A 22,050-nucleotide genomic window follows, 5' to 3' on the forward strand; every position below is an offset into this window, starting at 1 on the left:
GCACTCGGTGCCGCGCTGTGAGCTTGTATATCTGCTATTTTTCAATAGCTAAAGTATAACATAATTAAGGCCCCTCCACCACCTTGGGCCCTAGTAACTCAGTCCCACTTTCCTACCCCTTGTGACGCCCCTGGAGGCAGGTGGTTCGACAGTGAAGCACAAATGGGAGGATGAATAGCTAGTAAGTTAGATGGAATTGGCAAGGCAGGGGGGAATCATCATGGAAATGAGACATTGTGCGTGCGTGAGAGAGTGGGTGGAGGTGCGCAAATGTGCATACAAAGAAGCATCCACATTTTCTCATTGTGTTTGTGTTGCGATGTGGGTCGATGCTATAGTGTCTCCTGTAGTGAGTGTGTGCCCATGACACACTGTATTTTTCATGTTTTCTAGGAGCAACCCCTCCCCCACACAATTATTTTTGGTACAATATGAGTTATTCGATGAAGGGCTTTGCCTGTATGTATTACACGAAATGGAGCTTTTGGCACAAAAGTTTCACCATTTGAATTCACACTCGAGTGACACCAACATTTGCGACTAAATAGCCACAGTACCAACGGTTGACTCCTCAAATAGCCGACGCATATATAGGTTTAAAAAGTGCTCATCGTGCTCCCTCGCTGAATCTAGCGACACGGGTCCTTCCCACAGTATACAGCAGGGTCTGCATTTCTCACGGAGACCAACTCCAAGTAAGCACTGCAGCTAGATGTGCTAGTTATATTGTATTAACCCTTCTTGTGCCTATCCCGGACAAGTTCGGCTTTTTTTCAATCCAATATAATGTTTTTTTTTTTTTTTGCTATTTTACTTACCCTGAGCTGCTTGTAGAGATGTGGGTGGTCCTGGCTCGTCCTACGCTTTCCAACGAGTGATTCTAGATGGTCCGACGATTTATTCCATTGAAAATGGTTTAGAATAAAGTTTAGAGCCCCCCCAAAAAAACTCAATCTATACTGTCGGCGGCGCGACGTATTCCGGGGTGCCTATCCCGATCTAGTCCGGGATATTTAATAAAATGAATTAATTAATCGGAGGCCTCAACGAAGCCCCGGTCTGATTTTCCATCCATGCCCCGGGCCGCGACTCTGTTTACATCGGCCCGTAATCGGGCAACGCCGCCGCAGGTAGTACCAAAAGTATAAGTGCAAAAATGTTTGAAAATAGGAGATCTATCCACCTCTTTCCGCGGGAATTTACTGGAGAGTTTTTTGCACCACACTTCCGGTTAACAGCAGACATACAAGCTCACGTCGCGTCGCAGATGCAGCCGTTGTGAGCTTGTAGATCACACTCGGCTGCGGCGCCGGAAGCTCCGTGCAACTTCTGCGCAATGCACGATGGGATGTTGGAAAGTTGTGGATAAGCCCACAACACACCGCGATGTGACGCGCTGTGAGCTTGTAGATCGACTATTTTCAAATTGCCTCGGTATAAAATAGGGCAATCTGGATGTGACACAGATCTGATTCAGGCTGGATTTGACTGCCAGCGTAAATGAGGCCTTATTTCTCCACTATTCAACAGCCATTTAGCTGTGCCCAGCACTGAGGGGGGGGGGGGGGGGGGGGGGGGGGTCGCACCCCCCCCCTTTTTAAAAAGCCATCAACAGAGATCCATATCTCACCCTCACGGACCCTGCCTGTCTGTCCCTGCCTGGCTGACCGCACAATGGAGAAGGATGGCAGGGTTTACCGAGAGCTCGCAGGGTTCACACCCAAATGGAAATTAATTCCTCTCTCCCGACCCTCGCAGACACGCATGCACGCACGTACGCACATGCGCACACACGTTTGTGTTACTATGCTTGGGAATGCAATAAACATTTTAGAGCGGCGAAACCTTTCTTAACCGTTTCCGATCCTAAAGCCGAAAATCACCGATCTACTTGCGTTTGTAGATCTGCTATTTGCGGTGCACGACACCGGCACACAAATAAACTATGAATTTGGCATAAGTCCAACCCCAAACCCCTATACCCGACATTTAAAATGCCTAATGCCTATATATCCCTAACCCCAACCTGAACTCTTCTTAATCGTAGATCTAGAATTTTAGACCTATTCTAAAACTGTGTTTCAAACTTGTTATACAAACAACTATTTCTCTTGTGAGGTCCTATTGTGAGCATAGCAATACAAGTGCACACGCACACGCACACGCACACACACACACACACACACACACACACACACACACACACACACACACACACACACACACACACACCGCTTAGCGCAGGCAGACAAGGCACACGCTGGCACCTGACACCTTCATGTCCCCGCGAAACAAAAAAATAGCGGGTCCGTGGAAGCCAGCGGTGACGGAGGCGGTTTGTTTCCGCACCCCCTGCAGCGCCGCGTCTCAAAAGGTGTTACCTCGTGCAGTAATTGGGTTTCTGCGAAACAGCCGGCTCAAACATGCCACAGAATGCCTCTAATGGCGTCCCCATTGTAATAGCCGAAGAGAAAAAAGGTTTTGGTTTTGTCGCTGCAAGCCTGCTATATAGCCCCCATTATTTTTCTTATAACGGGCGCTCAATTAAGGCACGCGCAGTGTTTTAAGAGCAAACAGCGTTGCTATGGCAGATTAAGTGCTGCGATACGGTTATTATTCATCCGCGCCGCACTTAATAATCTGCATGGTTTGGGCTACTCATTGAGGAACAGGAATTAGATTTGTTTTTGTGCGTGCGTGCCTGTGCGCGCGTGTGCGTGAGAGAGAGTTCCAAAGCTCCTGTGGCAAATGGGAGAGATGAACAACCGAGTTTGTACCTTTTTTCTTCTTTTTTCCCCCTTTTATTATTGGCCCCATGCATCATTACATAGGAGTTTATTTCAACAGCTGTGATATACCACTAAGTAACCTTAAAAGAGACCATTATTTCCCTATTCATCATGTCTGCTTTTGTAAAGGCACCCGGGCAGGGGGGCCGGGTGCTTTTTTGTGTGTAAATCTATCAGTTTGCCTGCTGCAAAGCCCTGCTAGCTCCCCCACCACACCACCCCACCCCATACCCCCGCCACCAACAGCTCTATTTTAGAATTTAGATTTGAGATAGTCCTTGTGCCCAGGCCTCTCCAGCGTGTCGCTTGGTGAGCGACCATTAGCTCGTTGCCATTAGCGCGGTGGCCGTTTCCGCGTGGCTCGCTGAAGGTTCAAAGAGTTCCTGTGCGTACGCAGAAGGTAAAGGACGTGAAAGCAGTCTCTTGTTTACCAAAACCGGGCGAAGGAGGTCCAACGCCACAGCAGAAGCTTCCGTCTAAAGTAGCACACATTCTAACGAGGCTCAAAAAAGCCTTTTCATCCAGGACGACATTGTTAAACAGGCTGACTTCCGGTGGCTTTTTTTATTCGAGGAGCATAAAAGTTGGAAAGAAATAATGTTGACGATGTACAAGTAGGGCTTTATACGCTTACCCACTCGTCATTAAAAAGAACGAATGCACCTCGAGCTGAGGATCTGGTCAAGAAGTGCTTTTTTGGGGGGAGTTTTCACCGAAGCACTTTTTTTATCCAAGTTGTTGAACGAATACTCGTAAAGTTTTGCACCGTTGGCTTTTTATTCTTCTTTTTTTTTTTTTTTTCCTAAAATGGACTGTTAGTATTCCAGCCCCCCTTGGTGAAACCATGGGACCAAGGGGCATAACAGCCTCAAGCTGGAGCTAATTGCAGTCTTATTTTCCGTGATGAATGTTGGCAATTGTGTGAAAGAGGCCATTTTGGGCGAACTTGGTGCCAAATGTAAAAAATAAAAAATAAAAAATAAAACGATTCCCCCGCAAGGTGTGTGGTGAAGGGGAAAAACGCTTTAAAACGCATTGGTAATAATCATCTAAACGGCACTCGTTAAATATTTAAACGAGTCGTTCAAAGCTCTTAGGAGCACCAGACATCAGATCAAATACCGCACCACAACGTAAAAATAATAGTGTTTTCTTGTCCGCCTTCTGTTGTTTCAACCCAGAGTGGGTTCATCCAGTAAGCAGTGGTGGAAAAAGTACTCACATTTGGTTTACTTTAATGCAATGCACTGCAATGTAGAAATACTCTTGTTACAAGTAAGTCCGGAATTCAAAGTTTACTTGAGTAAAAGTACAAAAGTATTGGTATCAAAATCATACTTAAAGTGCAACATTTGCCTCTGAGACTGAGATGTAGTGGAATAAAAGTACTGAAAACTGGACTTTAGGCCCACTGGGCCAGATAACAGATACAAAAATCTCTTTCTCCAGATATTTTTCCATTGAAAGTGGATGGTACATACAGATAAAAAAAATATCTACCACAGATATTTGCCACAGATACTTTTATCTGTGGTAGATATTCTTTTTTATCTGTATCTACCATCCACTTTGAATAGAAAAATATCTGGAGAAAGAGATTTTTTATCTGTTATCTGGTCCAGTGGGAATGGGCCTTTCCAGTGGGAATGGGCCTTTACACAAGTAAAACGACGTTAAATTGTACTTAAGTACAGTACTTCAATAAATGTACTTAGTTACTTTACACCACTAGCCTTTTTGTTTGTGACTCATGACATTACACGTTGTGCAGCGGCATCGTATGTGACAGTTGCCGTATTTTTTGCCGTGCCAGCGTGTCACAGCGGATGTGCGTCAAGACCCGCATCCAGTCTGAGTCATGTCACTGTGTGTGACAAGAAGATGTCGGTCGTCGTTACAGTCAAGGCTTGTCCTCGTGTGCCCTTATGCTTATGGGGCATAGCATTGGCCGTAGCTTACTGATGCCATTTAAAAATATCAATATAAATTAGTTTAAGCCTATAGAATCAAGCCATCCAGGATCCTGGTGAAACATGACCATAAAACCTTTGATTCTGTGAAAATAAAAAAAATAAAACAGCTAAACAAGGGGTATTATTAACTGTTGTATATCATATCATTAATATTCAAATATAATTTTTTAACAAAATGTTATGCTCATGATTCACCAGGATCATGGATGGCTTGATGCTAGGCTTGAAATAATAATTGATGTAAATATTTGTATAAATCCCTCCCTAGACAAGTTATATGCCTGCAGGTCTGATTAAAGTTAAGTGTTGCTTATTCAAGTTTTTGTAAGTTAAGACCGTGTGCGGGACTCCTTTCCTCATCTAGTTCACTGTTCCGATCGATGCACCTGTAGGTGTGCAAGAGGACCTTTCTTCTAAGTAAATCTATGGGGGAAATGAATGGCCATTTCTTGGCATTCTGCTATGCCCCCTATATTCACTGGTTCTCAACGTTTGGACCGTGGACCAGCAGGGGTCCAAAAAAGGCCTGTTATGGGTCTGTAACTCTTGAGAGTAAAATGTTACTGTGTAGATTGGGGGCCCGGGAAAAAGAGTTGGAGAGGCCCTCATTACGTGCTATAGAGAGAGATCTCTCTCTATAGCGTTGCTGCTACTCAAAGATTTGCCATTTCAGATCATGACAAGTGACAAGCCAGTGGGCCAATTACATGAATTAGGCCTATATTTCGTTGTTGTTGGGTGGAAACCTTGTAAGTCCAAAACCGTTTGTTTTGTATTTATCATTTAAAAAACTATTTAAACTAGTGAAAACAGCCGATCTACAAGCACACAACGCCTCGCACACCGCGAGGCGTTGTGTGCTTGTAGATCGGCTGTTTTCACTACTTTTGTGCAAACAGTTTAATTTTTACTTTTGTGCAAACAGTTTAATTTTTTCCTAATGGCCCGGCCTGGACCGGCCGAGAATGAACCGGCCGTTCGGGAGTTTTCCCGCTTTTCACAATGGCCAGCACGTCCCTGATTGGGGGTCCCGGGGATTAAAGATGAGTATCGAATGGGGATCCGTGGCCTAATGCTTACCAAACTGAGGTCATTGAAATGTAAAAGGTTGAAAATCACTGCCTTGACCAAAAGCCATGGTAGCCCTGAGAAAGGAAAACATAAATGAAGACTGGAATTTATATTTTTGTAAGATATTTTCAGGTTGATTTCTTATGACTCCTCTGTCGACAGCCATGGCTTGAGGCATTGTTTAAGTGGCACAATGCTGCACACGTATATCCATACATCCAATCCGTCCCATCCTCATGAATGTGATATCCCAGATAATGTCTCCAGGGAATTTATTCAAATTTGCCACAAACGTCCGCTTGGACACGAGGACGAACTGATTCGATTTTGATGGTCAAATTCCAAGGTCACTATGAAATGGTGAATAGTGAATTTACATTGCACCATTATCCAAATGCTTTACTGTGCACTACATTCACACACTTCAAGACGCCGCAGTTCTTGCTCAAGGACACTTTGACCAAGCCAAACCGCTTTTTTTTTTACATAACTCTAGAAATCATACACTAATTATGACAATTGCACTCAAATATTGATTATAAAATGATGAAGTGAAGATTTTGGCAGTCAAAAGTTCAAGGTCACTATGACCTTACGTCCCATCCCATTATCATGAACGCGATATCGCAGGGAACGCCTGGAGGGAATTTCATTATATCCGACACACGCGGCTAATAGGATGAAAATATTAATTGAGGCCATTTTAGAACCCAAAAGGGCAAAGGTAAACTTCACTGTGATGTCATGCATGTAATGTAATGCAAAAAGCCCTTCTCTGGTCATTATTTAATGCCACCGCGCACAGGAACAGAAGTTGTGATCTTTTTTTCACATTTGTTCGGTCCTGACATTATGGATGCCCGCTGTGAAACTGTGGTGATTGCAGTGGTGGAAAAATAATTAAAACCTTTTACTTGAGTAAAAGTATCAATATAGTGCAATGTAGAAATACTCTAAGTAAAGTAAGTAAAGCAGAAAGTCTGGAATTCTAAATGTACTAAAGTATTGGTATCAAAATGTACCAACAGTAAAAGTAGTCATTGTGCGCAATGTCCCATTTAACAAGTTCAGAATGTGTAAAATCGCATCGCAACACATTGTGAGCTTGTAGATCACAATGCTGCTTGCAACCAAACTAGTGAAAACAGCAGATCTACAAGCTCACAAGTTGTTAACATCTCATTATTTTGGGGCCTGAAAAGGTTGAGAACCACTGGTTTACATGATCTAACGATGCCATTGTCCCCCCCCCCCCCCCCCCCCCCCACACTCTCTCTCACTCCCCCTCCCCCCTCCTCCCCGTGTAGGACCATCAAGGAGCACCTGGGGGAGCAGGAGGTGTCCATCTCCCTGGTCATCGAGTCCCTGGAGGAGGCCGACCTGGGCAACTACTCCTGCTACGTGGAGAACGGCAACGGGCGGCGGCAGGCCAACATCCAGCTGGTCAGGAGAGGTGAGAGGCGCCGCCCGGGATTTGAATCACCTGGGTCTCCCGTAGCGGAGAGGCAACATCGTAACCGCTAGGGATAGGGATAGCCCTATATCTAGACTGTTTTAGGTAGTGGTAGCAGTAGCAGTAGTAGTTTTGTTTTGGTCATAAAATAATGTTAACGTATTCATTTTTCACAATGTATGGGTTAGACCAAAGGGTTTGGGCTGAAGCCAATGGCTTACTTTGCTATTCTTTTGACATCAAAATGTAAAAAAAGAAGAAAAAAACTAAAAAGATTCACCCAGCTCTGACACATTTCAGTTTATAGTTTACAGTTTACAGTTTAGGCATTTAGCAGACGCTTTTAATCCAAAGCGACTTACAATAAGCAGATAAAACATCACAATAATAAACAAGATAATATGTCAGTACATCAACAGCAATATACTTACTTTTCACTATATACCCGGCCGCACACAACTAAGTCAAATCAGGCATGACTACAATTCGACCCTCTAACCAAACCTCTAAACCTACTATAACCTCTAAATCAAACCTCTAAATTCCTAATGCCAACCTGAATTTTGTTTCATAATTTCTAAGCCTACATGTGGACGCACACACACACCCACACACACCCACACACACACACACACACACACACACACACACACACACACACACACACACACACACACACACACACACACACACAAATCCCGATGCATAATGAACTGTATGCTGTGTAATGTAGCCTACAGTATAACGTACACATGCATTTTTCGCAGATGCATCTCACGCAACACAGGCGTCGCTCCTCCATAAATGTTCTGCACGGATCCAGAATATGCACCTATTTGAGTATTCAGAGGCGCATTAATGGACCTTGAAGTCAGACCTTGAAGTAGGACCTTGCTCTGTATGAATCGCGAAACAAAACTGTTGGCGGCTGAATTCAACCCGAGTGAATCTTGCGACAGCTTCCCCCCCTCCCCCCCTCTTTGAAGCCGAGACTAAATAGGAGGCTTGAGTATGCTGTGTTGAGTGCAGAAGTTCATTCATTTGATCAGCGGCCGTGCTGTAAAAGTGAATCGTAGTAGCGAAAGGTGGGGTGAGTGCAAGGACTTTGATCAATACCGTGTTCAATAAAGGTGTCTCTTTTTCGTCGTCTCCGCCGGCGAAACACTTGTCATTTAATACCGCCGTGGCGTGGCCTTTAATGCTTTGAGAACAGACCGGTGCCAGTGCTCCCTCCCGCAGCCGGTGATTGAGCTGTTGGAAGGTACAGTACAAGGTGCATGGATCCGGCGACTCAAATTATTCGCAGCGCAGGTGTCGTTGCCACGTTGGCTTGTGGTGGACATTTTTTCTTAAATTTCTATTTGTGCCACGGACACGCAAAATGAGAAGACAATAATATTACCAGAAACACATAAAGAGACAGCCCTGAATGACCATCACAGGTCTGTAACTCTAAAGGTGGTTGCACACTGCTGCGTTTTTCGTTGCGAAATGCGTTTTTCAGGGCAAGGAGAGAGAGAAAGATAGAGAGAGCAAGGGACCAAGTGGTGCGTGAAACGGGCGGCAGTGTGCAAACGTGACTGACATAACGTGAGTTTGATTTTTTTATTTGCGTGCTCCGAAATTCACTCCGATATTCGGCCCGAAAAACGCAGCAGTGTGCAACCACCTTAAGGGGCCTTTTTCCACCAAAAGAACCTTGGTTCAAGAACCAGTGCCGCTCAACTTTCTTGGAACCGTGGTTCGTTCTTCTTCGTTCTTCTTTGAAGAAAAGCTCCCTGACAGTGTACAACTGGAACCAAATGGACCCTTAGTTTTACACTTACGGATCCATTTGGTTCCAGTTGTACACTCTCAGAGTTAAGGGGGTCCTAGCTGGTAAACAAAGCATTTGAGAACCACTACTAGTTGGACTCGGTTACACATCTCCATAACCTCAGTGGGGGTATTTCTGAACGGGGATGTTTCTAAGTGGGGGTGTTTCTGAATGGAGGTCTGCCCCCGTTGGACTCATAATGCGCAATATACTAGTGTCGTAGTAAATCAGTGTCATAAATATTCCGAAGAAAACCTGAAGACCTGACATTCAGTAATGTCAAGTCTTATGATCAAAATGAGAACTTTATCTTTAGGCCTAGAATTATTGAATGCTTTAACTATTGAAAAATAGCAGATATACAAGCTCACAGCGCGGCACCGAGTGCCACGCTGTGAGCTTGTAGATCTGCTATTTGAACGTTTGTAACGTTTGTAACTCAAATTTTGCTTCTGGGTGGTCCCTGGAACTAGATATTTTGAGATGGGGGTCCGTGGCCAAATACATATCAGTTTGGGGGTCCTTCACATGAAAACGTTTGAGAACCCCCATAGCTTAATATGTGTTGCTTATCTGTTGCTTATCGTCTTCTTCGAGACAAACATGAGAATTCTCATATTCGTCTCAATTCTGTGCTCATTTATTTCTTTCTCTTTCTCCTAGAGACAATACTAGGAGAATCACATCTATGGCTCATAAGAAGCTAATGAGAAAATGAACCCAGACATCCAACCGAATCCAACAAGCCATCTATGAGGCTTAGTTGAGATGACCCTAAGCAGTGTTTGAGAAGTATAAGAGAAACAGATGAGAACTCCAGAGAAAAACAATGCTGCTCATGTTTAGCTCATCCAGACAGAACGGAGCTACTAGCGAGCAATAAATGAGACCTAGGTGAGAGCTCTCTAATGGCTAGTTTAAGTCTCTTAACTGTCTCCCATATTCTTTCTTTGAGCCAGTAATGAGCAATAATTGAGATCTAATTACCCAGAACCTTCTTCTCACTTGGAGCTGTAAATGAGATACAGTATACATGCAGCTATTTTGATAAAAAAAACAATACAATAATTTCCTTCAATAAAACTTTATTTCTGTAAGGTGGCAGAGGATGAAGTGCTTTTAACAGTACAAGACTTTTAAGGACAAGACTACTTCGGAAGAGGTTTGGGTTGTGTATTTACCTTGCTGTTAACTCTGAACAAGAAATTGATATATAATAATATAGTTAGTTATACAACCCACACTTCGACCAAAGTGGTCTTGCCCTTTAACAAAAAACTTCAGTTACTCTTCTTACTACTCATGAATTCAGTGCCAAATAAGAAAAAGTGACCCTAATCAAATGTGTCCATAACTGCTACATAAGTGTGAAAAGTGCAAAAAGCAGAAGTGACATGTGCTCCCAGTAAAAAACAAAGTTCTATTACTGCAGTTAAGTTACAGTTGTCCTTACCAAACGACCGTTGTCTCATTGTAAAATGTGAGAACAACAGACACAAAAGATTTTCCCAGTCTCTCACGTCCCCCTCCAGGGTAGATGAATCTATAGTTTCCTCTCTTACTCCGGTATACGCGAATCTCAAGGTGGGAGGAGTTCTTCAAGATTGTATCCAGCCGTTCGCACCCTGGCCACTTCATCCACCCCTGCAAGGAGAACCCGGCCTTCCTCACCAGTCTGTTGAGGTTGGAGGCAGCACGTCATTAAAAAAAAAAAAAAAAAACACTTGCCATAACAGATTGGTAGAACATGTGTTGCATCCTGTGGCACACACCAAACGATCTTGTCTTCTCAGGAAGAGCAGGCTGTTCTTCCCCTTGCTGTGAATCGTCTCTGCGTTGTCCGACCAGTTTTTTCCACGGACACCGCCTTCCATCCAGCTTCGGTGCCATACCGTAAGACATAGTCTGCAGACAGAGAAGATGAAATTAGCTATAAAGCACAGTCAACATGTTTTCTCCACGCCAGTGATGTTCGAAACTTCTCTCAGTCAGTAGGGGAGAAAAAGATACAATGTTACATTAAACCCTGAGACACAATCTCTTCAATCAAAATAACCACAAAGTTAATGATCGTTTCGGCCTACATCTGCCACTTTAAGTTCAGCCACTGTTGCAGCGCTGCAACAGTGGCTGAACTTAAAGTGGCAGATAAAACATCTCAGTATCAAATCAGTGCATCACCAGAGCACTCAAATAACAATATACTTTTCAGTATTAAAATTCAGTGCAGCATCAGAGCCCTCAAAATAAATCTTCTCAGTTTAGCATCACAACCCTCAAAACTATTACAAATGTATCAAAAATCAGTGCAGAATCAAGAGCCGGGAGTCTCTGGTAGGGGACCCAACCGGTAGGAGACAATATCATCTCAAAAGTATTAAATAAATAAAGATAAAAACGAAATAAAAAATAATAATCAGTGCAGCATCCAAGCACTCATTTCTTTGACCCTGGGATTGACCTTGGTGGTAGCAGCCTCAATCTGGTAAACAGCGATTTGCAAAAAGTGGTAGACATTGGCCAGATTCTGGTTGTATGAGGTAGCAAAGACAAAATGAGTTTTAAAAAAGCGTGTCGAAAGAGGGTTAGGAGAGTCTGGTGACTTACACGGGAATGCACGTTTGTCAGATAGGGTTGACGACTCTCGGTGATGCTGTCCAGATGCCCCTCGACACTGGTCCCAGTCTGTGACAAGAGAACTTCATTAGTCATGCTATTACAATTAATCTGTTTGCAGTTTAGAGCCCCATCTTTATAGGATAGCCACCAGAATCACTTCTTGCCACAACATGCAACCATAACAACATTCTGCATTATCTTTACTTTGCTAAAGGGGGATAGGGGGGCAAAAGCAGACAATTATCACAGGGCAGTCGCTGATTATATGAGCATGGTCATCGCATGATTTCACAAAAGTATAGTTTTAAGGGTGAATGTTAGGGACAGAACAGTGAGCCATCTTAAACTTTAATTGAACTATAACCTTACCTAGATGAACTTCACAAGGTGGTCAATGGCTTGTCGGGCTGAGAGCTTCCCTGGTCTCTTGTTGCAGCCTTGAGGTGAGGGTGGCATGAGGTGGATAAGGCAAGTTGGAGGACATCTCACTGTTCCATCCTGAAAATACAGGGGGAGGATTTTTTTTTTTACTAAAATCTTTACATTTTGGTTTCAAAACCAATTCCCTCTTCCATTAGTATTAGTCCTTTAATTCCAGCATACCATTATTCAGTTGTCCTGTTGGGATTCAGCTTTATGAAGCAGATCTTCAAGGTCGCCTGCCTGGGAGAGGCCATGGCTTTGTTTACGGACTTTCTGCCTGTAGCGAGTAGGCCACTGTTCCAGAACTTTGCAGCGATGGCATCACCAAAAATCAGACTGAAATTCTGCTCCATCTGCAGACAAAATGGAATACAGAGGACAATGGCATACATTTAATAATAGGTTCACCTTATGACCAGGGATGTGATCTGTTTAAAGTCCATTTATCATGTCAGTTCGACTTTATAGCAAGACAGTTTCAGAGCGACATACCATTCCTGCAATGTCAAGAAATCTTGGAAAGGTGATGAATATTTCAGAGGACTTCACTGAGTCATGAACCATTGCTTGGCGATGGGTGAAGGTCTGTTTCATCTTCTTGACGATTGCTTCATCAGTTGTATGCTTCATCAGTGTGATGGCCTCACGACACTGGGTTTCTGTGCTTAGCTGGCATTCCTCACTGAAGGGGATTCTGACACTCTGTAATGATCCTTTCTCCTCCAGGTTTGGCCATCAAAATGTTTTCAATCATCTAAGTGGGAGGGGGGAAAAGGGGGGGGGGGGGGGACAGGGATTTGGTGGACAAATATATTTATAGTGGCAAAAATGTAAACCATGCCCCCCATACTTCTCCATAATTGTACTTTGCCATTTACCCCCCTGCTACCCCCTTTCAGTGGCGTCAGTTCAGAAAAAGCTAAGGTATGGCAACACGACTGGCTTCACTCACGTGCAAGACACCAGTCATGTTGCCATACCTTAGCATACCTTACATTTATTTTAAGAAGTACATTCTATTTTCCCCCCGTTTCTACAGTTTCTTGGGCTGGATATGGCAGCCTGGATTGGTTGTTCAAGTGCATGTTAGTTAACATGCCACAATTAACAATAATGAATTGCACCTGTGCATCTGACTTGCGGAACCTTGGCATATACCATTTGTCAAGATGGGGAGAATACAAGTGTGAAGAATATAATTATAATGCCTTGTTAAGTGACCATTTTTGTTAAATTTTGCATTTGTAGTTATTTTACTGTAATTTAACAACATAATAACCAGAACAGATAGACAAAGAGACATTCATGGATTTATATTTAAAAGTAACTTTTATTTTCCCCCTGGACCCAGGGTATGGTAGCTACATACCCCTGCCATACCCAATTGACGCCCCTGCCCCCTTTATCAGAATCACTATCTTGATCTCCATTTCAAACAGTCATCTGCAAATCTTACCTGAGCGAGATGAGTCAGGTCAACTCTGTTCCTTTGGGCAGGACACTGCTGCAAAATGGTGGTGTCATCAGTCCCCATTGTCTGCACTGGAGCTGAGAAAGGCTAGATTCAGTCACTGAATCTAGCATGTTGACATAACAGGTGTGATCCTGTGTTTTGCAAAACATGTGATTAGCAAGAGGGGATCATTTGTGTTAAGAGTAATGTAAAATATATTATATTATAAATAACTATTGCGTGCCGGATCAAACAACATGAAGCGATTTTGCGCACTGCTGCCGGTAGCCTGCAGTTGTTCTCAAACTTTTCAGGCCGCAACCCCAAAAATATTCATATTTTAACTGGGGACCCCCACCCTGACGAGCACTAAGAGTTGGGACAGTACATTTTGTATAACACTGTTCTATTGTGAAAGTCTAGCAGATCTACATGCCCACAACTTTGTGAGCATGTAGATCTTCTATTTACACAATTTCTGAGTCTAATATATGATCATTTGGCCCAATGTTTAGTTTGTCATTTTAGAGGTACAGTATTAAAAAGTCCTTAAATTGTCACTTTAGAAATGTGCAGATACCCTCTATACACTTCAACTTTGTTAGTTTGTTTACTGTTGAGAAAACAATGATTAGCCAATCATTTGGGGACCCACCCAAAATCATTTAGGGACCCCCTGGGGGTCCTGACCCACAGGTTGAGAACCACATTTCTTATACCTCAAAAGAACAGGGGAACAAAGGAAAGAAAATACCATTATAACATTAAAAGTAAACAACAAATTATATAAAAACTGGTCAAACATTGGCCAAATTGTCAAATGGTATAAGAGACAACAATTTTGAAAATAACAGATCTACAAGCTCACTGCATTCCAAGTGCTTGTCAGTGTGGAGGGTCCCCAGTACAAATATGACTATTTTGGGGGGTCCCCAGTTCAAATATGATTATTACATCACTGATTACAATGAGGAGCAGCCAATGGGTAGATATTTGTGCCCATATGAGCCCACACTGTTTTGTATGAACAGTATTTCTAGTTAAGAACTGGTTCTCAGACTATTTTATTTATTTCAAGGACCCCCTGTTTAGTATGCATTTGGCCATGATCCCCCATCATCCATAACTCCCCTAGAACTGTACAAATGGAACCAAATGGACCTGTTAGGGTTCATTTAGTTCCATTTGTATACTCTACTACCATTGCAAGCTAACATTAGACTGTATTGAACAGCTGCTAGCTAACTTTGGCTCTGTTAGCCACAATACCACACACAACAGGCTGCAAGCTGTGCACAAATACACAGCAAGGTTAATACAATAAAAATAAATAAAAAAAAAAACGTCTGCTTCTATCAAAAGGGAACCTATCTTACACCTTTTGAACATTCAGTTCCATTAGGATGTCCACTGTAAAATGTTAGCAAACGTTAGCATCAGCTTGCGTTAGCATTAGCTAACTTTAGCATTAGCTTTGTACTACTTGTTGGGTGAACCTTTCAGGAAAATACACACTTTGTACAAAAACACCACAGACAACATTCTTAAGTAACATACAGTACATGTAGGTAACTTTATCCAGTGGCTATGCTGTTTCACCTACCGAAAAAGGATAAAGTCCATGAGAGCATATAATTCCTGTGTGTTCTTCTCTTCAACACTGACTGACTCTGAGGTTCAAAATGGCACTGGTTCAAACCAGTTCCAAGTCGCTCCAATCTCCTTTCTGTCTCAATAGCTCCTTTTCTGTCTCGAGGAGCAATAGATGAGCATCATGAGCTAAAAATGAGCAGCAAATGTTTCCTCTGGGAAAGTATAATAATAAAGGATATGCCCCGCCTCCTACAGAGCTCTGCTTCCTGGTAGATCAAAGCAATATGTGATGTCACTGTTCTCAACCTTCCCAGTTGTTGTTTGGGCAATTAACCCTTTTACTGACTGCTGCTGAAGCAATAATGCATTGTTTTTCAACTACTGTACACTTATCAGATCAGGGGTCTTCAACAGTAGGGGGTATATATATATATATATATATATATATATATATATATATATATATATATATATATATATATATATATATATATATAATTATTATTATAGCAGTATTGAATGCACAATATGATTTTACACAATTTTATAAATAAATATACAATACATGTTGAAGACCCCTTCCCTACCCTACAAGGTATAATAAACATACTATAAAGTGCTAGGCCTATACTTCATTGGAAGATATACTTATTTTTTTCAATACTGCAATGTAGAAATACTCTGTAACAAATCATTCTAAATTTACTTAGTAAGTACAAAGCTATTGGTATGAAAATTATTTATATGTAAAGTACAAAAGTAGAAAGTACTCATTATGCAGAATCTTTGAAAAGAGCAGATCTACAAGCTTACAATGGCATTGGTAACATTTTTGAGAGGCCATTTTTGTCACCTTCAGGTCGCAGTCACTATCAAAACCTCCACCGGCTGGCTGGTTGGCTCATCATGTCACACCACGGTTACAATAATTTTTTAAAAGGCCATAACTCTAGGCCCGGGAGAGACGGGGCCGGCACCCAAGGGGTCCCCGGGGGCCCAGCCACTGCCGGGGCTACCTGTGGACCCCTGTGGACCCCCACTCAAACCTGCCACTTCCTGGTGTGTTTTAGGTATTACGGGTTGGTAGGTGCTCTGATATATATTTTTTCTCAAGTTTGCACGTAATTTTAAGCCTCAGGTCGACATTCAGCAACCCTAATATCCTATCGTGATTTTATAGTAATTCAAAGGAGGCTAATCCTAGTTTAACCCTAGGAATGTCGCACAGAAATAAAACACACCTCCACGTGTTCGTCTCGGTGAGCTATACAACATAGCCTACTAAAAGACAGGCCCTTGACACATGATGGTTTTCGACTTATAATGCGAAATAGCTAACCCTAGGCTTAGTTATTTCGCGTTTTAAGTCAAAGACGATGCGACATCAGACCTTGGTTCTGAGATATGTTGTAGAGCTCTCCGAGACGAACGTGTGGATGTCTTGGTTGTCCTCCTACAAACTTTCTTCCCCGTGATCTCCAATTTGACCAAGGGTCATGGACTCTATAAACGTTAGAGCACATTGAATGAAAGGCCGGAGAAAGCTATCTCCTCACAGGAGTGTCCGTGTGGGATGAACCTTATACTGGTGTGTTCAGCTCGCGGAGATGAACATGCGAAGAGAACGGCCCCTAAAGTTAGAATTAGGGTTAGCCTTCTAGGGGTCGCTGAAGAAATGAAACATACATCCACGTGTTCGTCGTGGAAAGCCGACCAATAATCTTTTTTCCGTTTGTATATACGCCCCCTAGAACCCGAGCTAGCCCTTTTAGAGGGGTTAGAAATTGACCAAAGCATTTTACACGACGGGACCAGCTTCATCGGACTCAGCGCCAAAAAGCTAGTCAGAATAAGTGTCTTTTGGGGGGAGTTTTGACATATTTTAACGTCCAGGGCCACCAAGCTGATTTGAAAAGCGACATTTATAGAGAGACTATGATCCTGGCCAAAAAAAAACAAAACAAAAAAATCAGTGAGTAACCAGTAATTGTGATCATGAAGCATTATGAGTGTTTATGCTGTAATTATAGTGCAAGCATATTACATTGCATATACAGTATGCGTGATCATAGAATGCTTTATAATGTTGTTATAATGTTGAGTATTTATCCCAAACTATTAAATGGGGCTTTGAGAGTAATTTCTGTAATCTGGGTCTGAAAGAGATAGGCTAGATGCCCAAGACAACTAGCCTGGCGGGCCATCCCACATACTGCGTTCACACACTCATTCCTTCCCCAGTATGAGGTCTGGACTTCCGCGTATAGGCAGGGAGTATAGGACATTGGCCCGATCATTTTCTGATCGGGGCCAATCAGTGACTGCGTTTCAACTGCTGTCCGCAAAACAAGTAAAGCTTCCCCTGATTGGTCCACGTGTAGATGGTGACGTAGAATACATGCTGCTGCTTGCTGCAGCATTTTCATTTCCAATGCAGAAGCCTTACGATTCAATGGGTTTTGGGGATCATAATGCATTTTGCATCATATGTTGCAAAATGCATCACTAGTCATGCTGAAATACTAAAATATCTCAAAACACAGATTGAACACAAACACAATAAAATAAGATCTGGTTGTCCTATAGGTGTGGGCCTTTAACTCTGATAGTGGATGGGTGCATTTTGGTTCTATTTGTACACTCTATGAGTTACCCATAAGCTAGGGTCTAGCGAGTCACATTTCCCAAACACTGTTGAGACATTTTAGACTAGACCTTTTCATGTACTGTATATTGAAGCTGTCATAAAAATAAATATGAAATTTGGCCTGAATTTTGAGAACATTAGGGACAATCCATGTTTCTCAAGGGCATCTGATTATTCAACTTTAACTGAGATCTAGAAAAGAGATACCGATGAGGTAATCTTGAGAACTCAGTTATATCACTTGTGAGACTGATTTGAGACTAAATATAACAGATGCCATTGAGACAGTTTAGAGAGCTCACATGGAGAGCACTGTGAGAATTAGCTAAGACACTATGAAAGAGATACCAGTGATCTAATTTAGAGAGCTCAGACATTGATCACTTCGAGACAGATCTGAGACGACGTTCAAGAGATAACAATAAGAAATGTTAGAGATCTCAGATCAGGATCACTGTGAGACTCGAACCATGTTTATTTCTCAGGAGTCATGATTGAGAAGGATGAGAAAAAGGACTTCGGTCTCAACTGGTGCTCATCTTTGTCTTAAGACAGAAATGAGATATAAAGTAGCTCTTAATGGTGATTTTTGCTTTGCTATGGGCCACTGACAAAGTAGTCTCTCAAGAACAGACTAACTGAGCTCCAGTTAAGTGAAAAGGAGCTTTTCTTTGACGATGGCTGGCCAGATTGCTGACAACATAGGTTTTTCAAAAAACCTTAGAAGGATTCAAAAGACACTTATAGAATCGGGTCAAAATTCAAATTGTCAAAATGTTTCAAAAATAGCAGATCTACAAGCTCGCAGCGCGGCACTCGGTGCCGCGCTGTGAGCTTGTATATCTGCTATTTTTCAATAGTTAAAGCATAAAATAATGATATACAATAAATGTGTACCTCTTCTAAATAGGTTAAAAAAGAAAATCTCAAATTTGCCAAGGACAAGGAACAAGTCTTGCCACGGAGACATTTGTCCGTGTACGGACATATTGATGATGACCCCTGCCGGCGCGGCCTTGAGGGAAGGAGCTGGGTTATATGTAGCCAAGAGGGAGAGGAGGCTAGAAATGCATCAGACTTCACACACTCGAGTGAACACACACACACACACACACACACACACACACACACACACACACACACACACACACACACACACACACACACACACACAGCACACAGCACACAAACACGCGCGAGCGGTAACATACTTCACCTTAGCTGACCACAGTGCTCTTTCACTCAATCGATTTCTTTTAAACCTTTAGCCACTGGAGATGCGTTAAGGAATACTGTTGCGGTTTTCAAGCTATTCTTCAACAACACCGCCCGACCTCTCCGTGACCGTCTGTTTTGCCTCCACAGGAATCGATTCCAGAGTTTGTTTCTTTTTCTCTTCCTCTTTTAATTAGTTAAAGATGCACATTGTTAACGTGCATGTTAGGGTCAGGCATAGTTAATGTGAGGTTAGGGTTAGGCATAATGGGTTCACCGATTCATCAAGCACGTTACGGCCAAATCACGCCCATATTTTGATCTTACCGGCATTTAGGAAAAATTCACAAGTTAGGGTCAGATTCAGCAATGTTTTTTTTGTTTGCGATTTTGAAGGGAAGACAGAAATATAAGCCAGATTTAGTCACTTTATTTACACTATATTTACGACCAGATTGATGAATCAGGCTCCGTGTGTGAGGTTTGGGTTAGGGTTTGGCATATAGGGCTCTATTTTTGTCCATGCCTTAACCCCTATCCCTAAACTCCTTTGCAATTTTTATTTGTTTCAAATAACTGATCTACAAGCTCACAACGTGTCGATGTAGATCGGCTATTTGAAGTATTTTAAAATGTTTTTGAAAGTAGTAAAAAATGGCAAAGAAGTTTAGAAATAAGGGGTAATGCATGGACGAAGATAGTATTTGTGGGGTTAGGGTTAAAGGGATACCCCTAGAAACACTTATTTCTTATCAATTACACAACCCATGGAGACTTGAATTCACGGACCAATTGTGTTCGTGTAGATGCCCGACAAAGCCGCTTGCACCACGGTGGATTCGAACCCGCAGCCTCTGTGGTGGTGGGCAGGGACTTCACCACTGCACCACCCAAGCACCCCTTTGTGTCGTCAATAAATACTTTTCTTCAGCAGTCGCATAGATTGTCTCTCGCTCTCTCTTTCTCCCTCCCCTTCCTCCTCTCCCTCGCTCACACTCTGTCTCACACCCGGACACACACTTTCCCACTTTTGAAAAGTGTACCCTGGCTGAGACACGACTCGCTGCACTTGCATTAGTTACGGAATGCGAACAAATAGATAAACCCTAGACAAGCCCGTCCGCCCGCCCGCCCGAGCGGCGCACAGTGCCCGCTAAACCGGCCGGGGTCAATGTGTATGTAGTGTATGGGTGACCCTGGTCAACAAAGTACAGTATATCATTTTTAAGTGGTTAAAACCAAGTTTCCCCCTATATACCATTAAAGGACAACTTTGTTTTTTTACAACAAGGGTTCATATTTTAGATTGTAATTAGAGAAAAGAAAAAGTGAGTGTTAAAATGTTTTCATTTGCTTCGTTCTATTGTTTTATTGCGTTTACCGTGCTAAAATGTGGGGCATGTGTACGCATGGGGGCATGCGTACAAGTGGCTAAATATGTCTTTTTTAGACACAATAAGACAGCAATTTCTTTATTGCTATTTACAGTAACACTTCTAGCCCCCATAAGTCACATCCAACCATGAAAGGTTGCGTTGTATCTTGGGAATGGGCTTATTCTGTGTAAAATTACATATTTAGCCAGTACATTAAGTACATTAAATCAATTTAACACTCATCTTTTATATTCTTTAATTACAATCTAAAATATGAACCCTTTTTGTAAAAAACTAAAGTTGTCCTTTAAACCCATTTAGGTGTAAAATTAATGGATGCTTTAACTATTAAAAAATAGCAGATATACAAGCTCGCAGCGCGGCACTCCGTGCCACGCTGCGAGCTTGTATATCTGCTATTTTTGAAAAGTTGTGAAAATAATGTGCAAATCTTTGAATATATGTGTTTTTAAAGCGAACGTTTGTAACTCAAATTTTGCTTCTGGGGGGTCCCTGGAACTAAATATTTTGAGATGGGGGTCCGTGGCCAAATACATATCATTTTGGGGGTCCTTCAAATGAAAAAGTTTGAGAACCACTGACATAGTAGTTTCTCAAGAACAGACTAACTGAGCTCCAGTTCAAGTGAAAAGGACCTTTTCTTTGACGATGGCTGGCCAGATTGCTGACATAGAAACATTAGAAGGATTCAAAAGACACTTATAGAATCGGGTCAAAATGCAAATTTCCACGATAAAAAAAAAATAGCAGATCTACAAGCTCGCAGCCGCGCTGTGAGCTTGTAGATCTGCTATTTTCTCAATAGTTAAAGCATAAAATAACGATACACTATAATGTGTACCCGTTCTAAATGGGTTAACAAAAACCATGAGCGACTACAAAAGTAATCTTGTGAAATATACACACAAAGGAATCTACCAAGGCTGCCTTTTTCAAAAGAATGAAAAAAAAAGGAAATCCTGAAGTGAACTTTTTTCTTTTTTTCAAAGTACTGTAGCACTTTTTCCTCTTTTTTCTCCTATCTCGGCAGCAGTGGCTTGCATCTGTGAAGGGTGGGAAACAGTCGGCTGTTCCCCCATGAAAAGAGACGCAGAGGAAGAAGAAGAAGCGCGGGCAGACAGTGAACATGGACGACTAATCAACCAGAGCAGGACTTAAAAATAACAAAGCACCTTCCTTCAAGCCCATGTTTTGCTTCCTTTATGGGACTGCCGGATCGGAAACCTTGTATGTCCAAAACCGTTGAGTTTTAACACTTCCCCAGCCTTTTTTCTCCTCCGTCAATACCCCCGGTTAAAACTCACCAGAAGTAGCTTGATCTGTATTGGCATATAGTGGGTATTTTGGCCGAGTCGTCTTCCCCCCTGTGCGTTTCGCGTGCACGATCCGTGCACATGGAGATAAACGAATGTAATCCAGCCGTATGAAGCCCCGATCTCAACTTCTATCCGGTCGAAAACATAACCGAGAGATGCTATGCTAACGCTTTCTTCTACAATGAAAGTAAACAGGAATTTGGGTATAGAGAAGGGATAGTGACCAGAAGCACTTCCGGTGCAAGGGTTGAGAGAATGATCCTTTTAGACCAGCCGAAGAAGAGA

General features: G+C 42.4%; 1 protein-coding gene across 1 annotated transcript in view; it reads left to right on the plus strand.

Moving 5' to 3' along the window:
- LOC308279970 (interleukin-1 receptor accessory protein-like 1) overlaps positions 1–22,050 on the plus strand; it is a gene marked incomplete at both ends in the record, with an annotated part of 729,472 nt that overhangs the window by 661,203 nt on the left and 46,219 nt on the right. Inside the window, one exon of the mRNA XM_080720201.1 lies at positions 7,141–7,286. Within this exon, the coding sequence (XP_080576327.1) occupies positions 7,141–7,286 (146 nt within the window). The remainder of the gene's footprint in view (positions 1–7,140; positions 7,287–22,050) is intronic.

This window comes from Nannobrachium achirus, assembly GCF_963921795.1.
Source record: "Nannobrachium achirus genome assembly, chromosome: 24".
NCBI lineage: Eukaryota > Metazoa > Chordata > Actinopteri > Myctophiformes > Myctophidae > Nannobrachium > Nannobrachium achirus.